Source organism: Arachis ipaensis, chromosome B8, assembly GCF_059453495.1.
Source record: "Arachis ipaensis isolate K30076 ecotype BB chromosome B8, ASM5945349v1, whole genome shotgun sequence".
In the NCBI taxonomy this organism is placed as follows: Eukaryota; Viridiplantae; Streptophyta; class Magnoliopsida; order Fabales; family Fabaceae; genus Arachis; species Arachis ipaensis.
In genome coordinates, this window is record NC_142443.1 from 117,552,763 (window position 1) to 117,563,025 (window position 10,263).

At 37.0% G+C, this 10,263-nt stretch overlaps 1 protein-coding gene across 1 annotated transcript; it reads right to left on the reverse strand.

Annotated features, from left to right (window-relative positions):
* Positions 1 to 194: 194 nt before the first annotated feature.
* LOC107614328 (uncharacterized) lies at positions 195 to 873 on the reverse strand. Its single transcript, XM_016316539.3, has 2 exons — positions 422 to 873; positions 195 to 264 (listed from the first exon to the last, which is right to left on the reverse strand). Exons 1-2 carry the CDS (start codon positions 871 to 873, stop codon positions 195 to 197), a joined length of 522 nt encoding a protein of 173 aa, XP_016172025.2.
* Positions 874 to 10,263: the final 9,390 nt, after the last annotated feature.

Consider the following 10,263-nt stretch of genomic DNA (forward strand, 5'->3'; position numbering starts at 1 on the left):
CAACCTCAAACAAAGCTTAATTCCGCCAATTAATCACTCATAACAACAAAACCAAGTTGATTTTTATCGATTAATCACACAAAACATTCACAAATTATTTGCAATTACTCACTAAACTTCATTGGCATTCATAAATTTAAACAGTTAATTTTAAAATAAATCCCCTACCTTAATTAACCGGAACTCGAAGAAATCTATAACTGCGACAAATTCCTTTTTTCCCTATCTCGCAGCAGCAGTAACCTCACACAGAACCAGCAACAGCTACAACAGTCCCAAAACAGCATCGACACCAATACTAGTTGTAACAGAAATTTAGAAGCAAAGTGGCGGAACTAAAATAAGAATATATGTGACTATGATTAGAACAAGAACATGGCAGAGGAACAAGTTTGAAGCAGAACAAGGATGAGAGGGTTACAGTTTCAAAAATGGAGGAATCGGAACCAGAACAGCAACTCCGGTGTTCTTCTCCAGCATCAAGGGCAACGTTTGGTTCACCACCATCAGCGGCACACAGCTCGACGGCGGACTCCACCCGCGGTCATGGTGGCAGCGGCGGGGCAACAACGGCAACGACAACGGCTCCTCTAGCTCGCGGTTCCTTCTCTCCCTTCGCAAGCTTCCTCGGCGGCGGCAGAAGCTCCGGCCACGGCGACGCGACGTGGATCTAACGGCGATGATGTGCAGCTCGTGATGATGGCGGCGATGGCTACACGGCGCCGGAACAGCGACGGGAATGGGTGACTCGGCTGCAGTAAGGAGGCAAGGCGGCTGGGTGACAGCGCTGCTTCCTCTTCTCTCTCGAATCACTATCTCTCTTTCGACCTTCCTCTCTCGCGCATGGCTCCACCGAGAAGACGACGGCGGCATCAAGACGCGGTGGCGGTGCGGCAGCAGTTCCCCCTCCTCTCTTCTCTCTTCCCCATCGCAGCCTCACTCTAGGATCGATCTCTCCCTTTTCTTTCTTGCTTCTAATTTCTGTTGCTGTGTGTTGGTATGTTAGAAGAAAGGGGAAGCATGTGGCGGTGGTAAGTGGCAGTGGAGATTAGGGTTTTATGTGTGTTTTAAAATTAGGGTTAGGATTGACACTATTGAGTATTGAGGTAATTTTAATAAAATTTAGGAGTAGGGTAAATTAAAAATTAATTTTAGTCCAACACTAATATTTATAAAAATATTATATTAATTATTAATTTATAAATTTATTTTTAAATAAATATTTTAATTCAATAATTAAAAATAATTAAATTAATTTTTTTTAAATCATAAAATAAAATTTTAAAATTTAATTATTTAAATTAAAACAGATAAAATATTTATTATTTTTTAATTATTAAAATTTTAAATCACTAATAAAAAGATACTCAATTAATATAAAAATCTCCGAAAATATATTATGAAATAAATAAAATAAATTATAAATAATTTAGTTTTAGGGTTTTTGACGTTTGTTTTTTTTTAAAGTACAAAACTTAATAATTATTAAGTTTAAATCATTTTTTAATTTAAAATTAATAATATTCAATTTAATTTTTTATTTATAAAATTAGATTTAAAATTTTAATATTTTAAGGTAAATCACATAAAATTTTTATTAAAATTTAATTATTAAAATTTTTAAATTTCAAATATATAAAATATTTAAAATTATAAAAATATATAAAAAATCGTGACCATAGACCTTTTTAGGTCACCCCCCAAAACCGTGACCATAGACCCCTTTAGGTCACCCCCAAAACCGTGACCATAGACCCTTTTAGGTCACTGTAAAAAACCGTGACCATAGACACCTTTAGGTCACCCCCAAAACCGTGACCATAGACCATTTTAGGCCACCCCCAAAACCGTGACCATAGACCCCTTTAGGTCACCCCCAAAACCGTGACCATAGACCCTTTTAGGTCACTCTTTTTTTAAAAACCGTGACCATAGACCTTTTTTGGTCACTATAAAAAACCGTGACCATAGACCCTTTTAGGTCACCCCCAAAACCGTGACCATGGATCCTTTTAGGCCACCCCCCAAAACCGTGACCATAGACCCCTTTAGGTCACACTCCAAAACCGTGACCATAGACCCTTTTAGGTTACCCTTTTTTAAAAAACCGTGACCATAGACCCTTTATGGTCACTGTAAAAAACCGTGACCATAGACCCCTTTAGGTCATCCCTCAAAACCGTGACCATAGACCCTTTTAGGCCACCCTTTTTTAAAAAACCGTGACCATAGATACTCTATGGTCACCATTTCCAAAAAAACCGTGACCATAGCTTTTTTTTTGGTCACGCTGAAAAACCGTGACCATAGAGGGTCTATGGTCACGGTTTTTTATCGTGACCAAAAAAACCGTGGCCATAGACCCAAAATGTTGTAGTGAATTTTTTAAAAGCATTTAAAGACAAAGATTTGGTACAAATATCAACAACTTGATAAAGTTCTGGGACATGTATAATATGCAATTTTTGTTGATTAACTCTATCCCGAACAAAATGAAGATTGAGCTCAAAATATTTGGTGTGGCTATGCATAATCGGATTTGCAAATATTTAGACAGCAAGAGCATTGTCACAGTAAATCGTAGGGGTGCCATAGACAGGAATATGTAACTCATGCAGGAGATTTTCAAGCCAAATAATTTTCGTAGAAGCATCAGCAACACTGCGAAATTCGGCTTCTGTACTAAAACGGCTGACGGAGTATTGCTTCCTGCTAGACCAGTAGGCCACCAAATTTTCACCAATGTAAACACAGTACCCAGATGTTGAGCGCCAGTCATCCACATCAGAGCCCCAGTCTGCATCAGCAAAAGCAAAAATTGGAAAATGAGAAGAGGGATGAAAAATAAGACCCTGGTCTATTGTGCCGGAAAGGTATCTGAGGATATGCTTAACAGATTTTCAATGAGAGATCAAGAGTTTATGCATGAACTAGCTGACTTTGTTGACAGCAAAATAAATATCAGGTCTAGTGAGAGTACAATATTGCAAGGCACCAACAATAGACCTGTAATGTGTAGGGTCATCAAATGATTCAGCACCAAACTGAGATAGCTTTTCAAAAAATAACATAGGAGTTAGATCAGGTTTCGAATCATGCATGCCAGATTTTAACAACAAATCTTTGATATATTTGGCTTGGCATAGAAGGTAAGAGTCAGATTTTAATTGAAGAGCCTCTATGCCAAGAAAGTAATTGAAGGAACCAAGATATTTGAGAGTAAAAATGTGATGCAGTTTAGTCACTATAGATGTTATAACTGAAGAATTGTTACCTGTGACTAGTGTGTCATCTACATACACTAATATATACACACTATAAGCACTATTTTGTAAGCAAAAGAGGGAAGGATCAAACCTGGTGCTCTTGAAACCGAATTGAGCAAGAGTTGAAGATAATGTAAGATACAAGGCACTAGGAGCCTATTTTAGGCCATAGATGGCCTTATTGAGTCTGCAAACCTGAGAAAAAGGATGTAAAATAAAACCAAGAGGTTGTGTATGTAATATAGACAGTTTCATTTAGAGTACCATTTAAGAAGGTATTATTAAAATCATATTGGTGAATTGTCTAATATTTGGAGATTGCAATAGTTAAAATGACACGAATGGTAGAAGGTTTGATAACGGGACTGAATACTTCAGTAAAATCTATACCTTCAACTTGATAATTTCCAAAGGCTACTAACCTAGCTTTGTATCTCTTCACTTCACCAGAGGCAGATCTTTTAATAGCATACACCTATTTTGTCCCAATAACCTTACTATTAGATAGAGGATCAACCAATTTCCAAGTCTAAGTGCGTTGTAAAGCATTCAATTCAGCAAGCATAGCATCTTTTCAATGTGATAAAGTTAGAGCTTTCTTAACAGAAGAGGGTATGGTTTGAAGATTCTGAGGATCAGAATCAGATATAGAAAGTGCGAATTTAAAAGCCTTTGGTCTAGAGGAGGCAGATTTGGATCTAGTTATCATAGGATGATTATTTGTAGTAGAAGAATTTGGTTGTTGAAGGGGCAAATGAATTTCAATGCCAAAGATAGGGATTGAAGATGAAGAGGGTGGAGGGTGAGATGAATTTGGATCAGGTGGAAGAGATGGAGAAGATGATATTGGGTTTGAAATACAAGGATTTGTTGGTGCGTCTGCAAGATGGTGAGTGTGAGAGGAAGGTACTTGTGAATGGGATGAAGAAGATCCAGAATGGTTTTCAGTAGTAGGGATGTTAGAAGAAGAATGCAGAACAGGCATAGTTAAAGTTGTATGAGAAAATTGTGCAGGAACTTGTTTAGCAGTGTGTGTATGAAATAATTCAGAATAAGAAAAAATTGTTTCATCAAATAGCACATTTCAAGAGATGATAATCTTACCAGATTTAGTTAAGCATTTGTATCCTTTATGATTTGGAGCATAACCAATGAACACAGCAAGATCAGATTTGAAAGAAATTTTTTATCATTGTATAGTCGTAAATAAGGAAAATACCCACAACCAAAAATCTTGAGAAAAGAATAATCTGGAGATTTTTTATGTAAAAGTTCATACGGAGATATAGCACGAGTGGTAGAAGATGGCAATCTGTTTATGAGATAGGTTGCGGACAAAAAAGCATCATCCCAATGAACAAGGGAAATAGAAGCTCTAGCTAACATAGACAATCTGATCTCAACAATGCGTCTATGTTTTCTTTCAGCCCTCCCATTTTGTTGATGGGTGTAAGGGCATGAAAATCGATGTTCTATTCCACTTTTAGTAAGAAATTCTGTAAAAGAGTGGGATAAATATTTCCTTCCAGGATTAGATTGCAAAGCCTTAATCTTAAGACCAGTGTGATTTTCAATTTGAGTCTTAAATTGAACAAATGCTTGAAAAACCTGAGCTTTAGTATGTAGCAAAAAATAGAGGTATACCTAGTAAAAGCATCAATAATTGAAACATAGTAGCGAAAACCATGGAAAGACAGATTTAGGGGAGGACACCATACATCTGTGTAAATCATGTCAAGAGGCTTATTGAATTGAAAATCATCTTTAACAAATGGTAAGGAATGCATTTTTTTCATACAACAAAATCTGCACAAAGTATCTGTTTTTATTGAATTTGATATAAGTATGTTACATGAGTTCAAGATTTTCTTAACAACTATAGAAGAAGCATGACCTAATCTATCATGCCAAACAGAGAAAGAGGAGCATTTCGCACCAAACACACGAGGATCATCAGAAACAGATGGTGAAAAAGAAGAAGTACAATCAAAAATAGGTAAAATAGAAGGAAAAATGTGAGCTACATTGCTGGAGGGAGATGAAAAAGTAGCACAAGTCACAGAATCAGAATCAGTTGGAAGAGAAGTAGCAATTGAAACACGATGAAATTGATATACACCATTATTAGGCACTCCTTGAAGCAGGATCTGATGAGTGCCATGAGATTTAACCACACAATGATTAGCATGAAATTCAAAAAAAAAAAAACAATTGTTATCTTGAGCAAATTTTTGTACGCTTATCAAATCTTCAGACATATCGGGAGCATGAATTAAATTTCTCAATAAAAACTTTTGATTCATATCAAGAGACACCAAATAACTATGACCAATGTGGGAGATACGTGTGCCTGTTCCATTACCTAGCATAACCTGATCTGGACCTGTAAATTCTGATGCAAAAAGTAAGTGTGACTGATCAGGGGTTATGTGATGTGAGGCTCCCCATGTCCGGAAACCAAGAATGTTCAGAGAAATTTGAAGTAGTAGCCATAAAAGATCGTGGATTCTGAAAATTGGACGGGGTGGGAGTAGGAACAGGGGGTGAGTTTTGACCAGAACCAGATTGAGGAAGAAATTATTGATCATACCGGTGAAAGCATGAAATCACAGTGTGACCAAACTACCACAAAGTTGACATTGTGGTCTTGATGAGAAAGAATTTTGAAATTGTAATCCTCTACCATAACCCCTAGTAGTTCCTCTTCCTCTTCCTCTTCTTGATTGAAATCATCTACAAAAACCTCTACCAAATGATGTTTGAGTGAAATTGGATTGTATATGCCCGAGTTCAGTTTTTCGAAATCTCTTAAGCATATCTTCATGCACAAGAAGCAAGGATTCTACTTCCAAAATGGTGATATAATCAGATTTTGACAAAACAGAAGAAAGAAACAGAGAGTAGTCTTCGGTTAGCCCATCAGAGATGGCATCAATGTGCTCATCGATAATAAGTTCATGACCAATAGCAGCAAAAGCATCTACTACTGTCTGAATCTATTTGAGGTATTTTGTGGCAGATAATCTTATTTTCTTGATGGTTTTAAGTTTGAGTTTTAATTGTTTTACCTGAATCTTGGAAGTGTGAGAGAAATAATCTTGAATGCGCTGCCATAATTGATAAGCAAAAGCACAATTAAGCATCTTATTCTTGATTGACGTTTCCATGGACGAGAGTAACCAAGTCATCAAGTAATGATCTTTGGCTTTCCAATCTTTGTATGCTGTAGATTTAGCGTTTGCTTGTCTCTCAGCCTCCATTGAAAATTTTAGAGGAATTTTTTCTAGAATCAGATGATCTTCGAGGGAATTTGCGCTAATTGCATGAAGAGCCAACTGCAGCCATGTTTTGTAAGAGTTCTTATCGAGTTTATCAAGAACAGGTATGGAGTGGAAGTATTTGTTGGTGGAATCGATGGGTAATGGAATGATTTCAGCCATGAATCTGAACAAACTCTGGCATTCCGAGAGATGATTCGGTGTTGTGGGGAAGGGCTTTCTGAAATTTCAGAACAACAGGGCAGAGACGATCGGTGACCAGCGAAGTGACACGACGGAGGTGAACAGGGGCAACAACAGTAAGTGAAGTGAGGGCACTGGTAAGGGTTGGCGTTGGTGACCAAGAAGAGTAGATCTTTCACGATTGGGGGCTTTTCAATAATTCCAGACACAAAGAGAGTAGATCTTTCATGAGAGGTAGACGATTACATGCTTGAAAATTGACAAGTCGCTCCGTAACCTTTAAAAAATGATAAATCGTCCCTGTCTATTTCTTCCAATAGACAGAGGTTGATGTGTCTAACGGAAGAAATAGACAAGGGCTGGTTTGTCTAACGAAATAGTCAATGTATCTAATGGAAGAAATAGATAAGAGCCGATTTGTCATTTTTTAAACGTTGAGGGGCGGCTTATCAATTTTTAAAAAAGACAAGGGCCAAAAAATGTATTTACTCTTTTTGTTTTTTAGTAATTTAAAAAATCGGAAATCGTTAAAGAACTAGTCCAGTTCAATTGGTTTATTGGTTAACCACCAAATCGAATGATTTTTTTGCCAGCCAATTTTTCGTTTCAATTGAACTGATCCAGATCGGTTCTGGCAAATCCAAATGAATTAGTCGGTCCGGTTTAATTTTCAGAACATTACTATTTAGACTTCAAACTTTGCAATTGTGACTCACATTAGTCTTTGGGACAATATTCGACATAAGAGACATTAATGGAGCACTGACATGGGCAGCCAGATATCACGCTGGTAAAATAAAACAATGTTATTTTGGTTTTGGCGCTTAAATATCCAAAAAACGACGTGCTATCACTTGTTATGGGAGGAAAATTTTTAATAAACACCATTTATAATGTTTTTGGGCTATTTGAGTGCTAAAATAAAAACGATGTTGTTTTACATAGTCTAACGTGGCTTGGCATCAGGCTATCTACGTCAACATTTTATTAATGTTCGTTAGCGGTGGCAAAACGGGTCGAACCCTCCGGGTCAAACCGCCAAAAAAGGCGGGTCGGGCCAAGATTTTCAACCCGCCAAATTTTAAAAAACTGCCTAAACCGCACCGCCAAACCCGCGGGCCAAGGCGGGGCGGGGCGGGCTACCATCTTATTTTTTAAGGGCATTTTTGTAAATTTACATATCATATAAATAAAAATTTTCCTTCCCACAACCAGAAACAAGTAACAGCCAGCCCTAATTTGATAATTTCCCTTCCCTGACCTTGAGAGAATGAGAGTTGAGAGTGAGACCCTGAGTCCTTGACCCTCGCCTCGAGGCCTCGACTTCCTTCAGCCTTCAGCCTTCAGCAGCTCATCGTTGTCGGTCTCCCAATCGCCGGTCCCTGTCTCATCATCACGATTCTCGCCAGTCCTCACCGAATCGCACTCCCGGTGGCGCTGTTTGGTCTTGCCTCTATTCTATCCTCTGCTCATCTCTCCTCCTTTGCAGCTCATCGTCGTCAGTCTCTCAGTCGCCGGTCCCTGTCTCATCACGATTCTCGCCAGTCCTCACTGAATCGCACTCCCGGCAGCGCTGTTTGGTCTTGCCTCTACTCTATCCTCTACTCATCTCTCCTCCTTTGCCTCTCGGGCCTCGACGGTTGTGTCTGGCTTTCGGCGGAATCCCGGCGCGCTCCTCTCTCCTCCTCTGCTTCTTGGCGGCTGTGTTTCAGACTTTCAGTAAGTGAAAATTTTTATTTTCTTTTTTTTTAAATAAGGAACTGTGATTATAGTTTACCTATTCTTTGTTTTTGTTAGGGCTCTATCATATAATCATATATTCATGTGTTTGTGGCTGTGGACAGCTTATTTCATGCTTTTCAAATTTTTTGTGAATTTGTTTATAAAATTTGTTTTACTGGACAGATTCTTTCATGCTTTTGTAGACAGCTTCTTTTTCCTATTTTTAAAATGCTAACTAACTTCTAATTTATGAATAAAGTCAAACATCGAAACTAGTTTGGTGGCTTGGTAGCTTGATTGAATATGCTATTGACTGTTTATTCTTAATTTCTTATTTTTGTTGATATGTTTTCTTTGATATGCATTCTATTTTAATTCGTTGCTTTATTGCTTTTTGCCTTTTTGGGATGCTTGGTGTATTTGTTCTGATGTAAAATTATCAAAAATTATTGATAGTTCAGTTCTGATACTTAGCTTCTTTCATACTTGTTCTGATGTATTTGTGTTATTTAGGTTGAGTTGTTGATTTTGCTATGGATAACTCTTTCTCTATGGAAGTTGATGGTGAGAATGTAACACAAAATCCTGAAAATATGGAACATCTGAAACGGCAGAAGATATTAAAAAGAAAAAGACAAAGGCAACAACATCTGATGTATGGAGATATTTCACAAAACTTGGACCTGGTGATGATGGTATAGATCGTGCTCAATGTGATAGATGCAAAAAGAAGTTTAAGTCTGGTGGTAAACAATATGGGACATCGTCACTTAAGCGTCATTTAGACAGGTGCGTAAAAATAGACTTTGAGGATATTGGTCAAACTTTGATAGAAATGCAAAATAAAATGGGAGCTCTCAAGATAGATAATCATGTATCGCGTGAGATGTTTGCTGCCTTTGTGATTGATTGTGATGTTCCCTTTTCTATTATTGATAATAAGAAATTTAGGAATTGGGTAAAATATATCAGTCCAACTCTAGGCCTGATTACTACGGTTGCATTGGAATCTGCCTTTAGTATTGGAGCTCATGTCATTAACAAATATAGAAGTCGAATGTTGCCAGAAAATGTTGAAGCTGTGATTTGTACTCGCAATTGGAATAAAGGCTTTGTTGATGGTAATTAGATTGTTAGTTACTAATTTAATATTTATATAATACTTAAGTATTTATATCTTGTTCTAAATTTGGGTATTCTTCTAATTGTAGGTGAAGATGAAGATGTGAATCCTCAAGGTGCTAGGCGAGGCGGTGTTTCAACTTCCGGATCTTATTCAAATTTTATTGATTTGGAAGTTGATAATTGATTTATGTGGATTGATATAAGGATTTTTTTGGGTGTCTTGTTGATTTATGAATTATGTTGTGTATTTTGTTTTAATTACAGTAGGATTTATGTGTGGATTATATGTTTATTTTATTATTGTTATGCACTTATGTTTGAGACTTTGATACTTATTATTTATGTTATTTTCAATGAAAAAAGTTATAATGGTTAATTATAAATTTTTTATGGATTAATAATTAATTTAAGATATTACTTTATAGTTTATATGTTAAAAAACTAATTCGATGAAATAATTTTATTATAAAATAAAATAATCGTTAGTACTTAGTAAGTTAGTACGTTAGATTGAATTTAATTATAAAAGAAAATAAATGGTTAAAAAATATTAAAAAAAAAGAGGCCGCTCGCCAACCCGCCAGTCCGCCCTTTGGCGGAGCGGGATAGCAAGTTGGACCTATATTAATTTGGCGGGGCGGGCCGGCCCACCCCATATTTGGGCGGGATTTGGTGGAGCGAGCCAGTCC

Bases quoted from the DNA above. Each gene is read 5' to 3' on its own strand.
- LOC107614328 (XM_016316539.3), bottom strand. From the start codon at position 873: ATGCCGCCGTCGTCTTCTCGGTGGAGCCATGCGCGAGAGAGGAAGGTC. The intron at 265-421 runs GTAACCCTCTCA...GGACTGTTGTAG, and splicing joins ATTCCTCCATTTTTGAAACT to CTGTTGCTGGTTCTGTGTGA.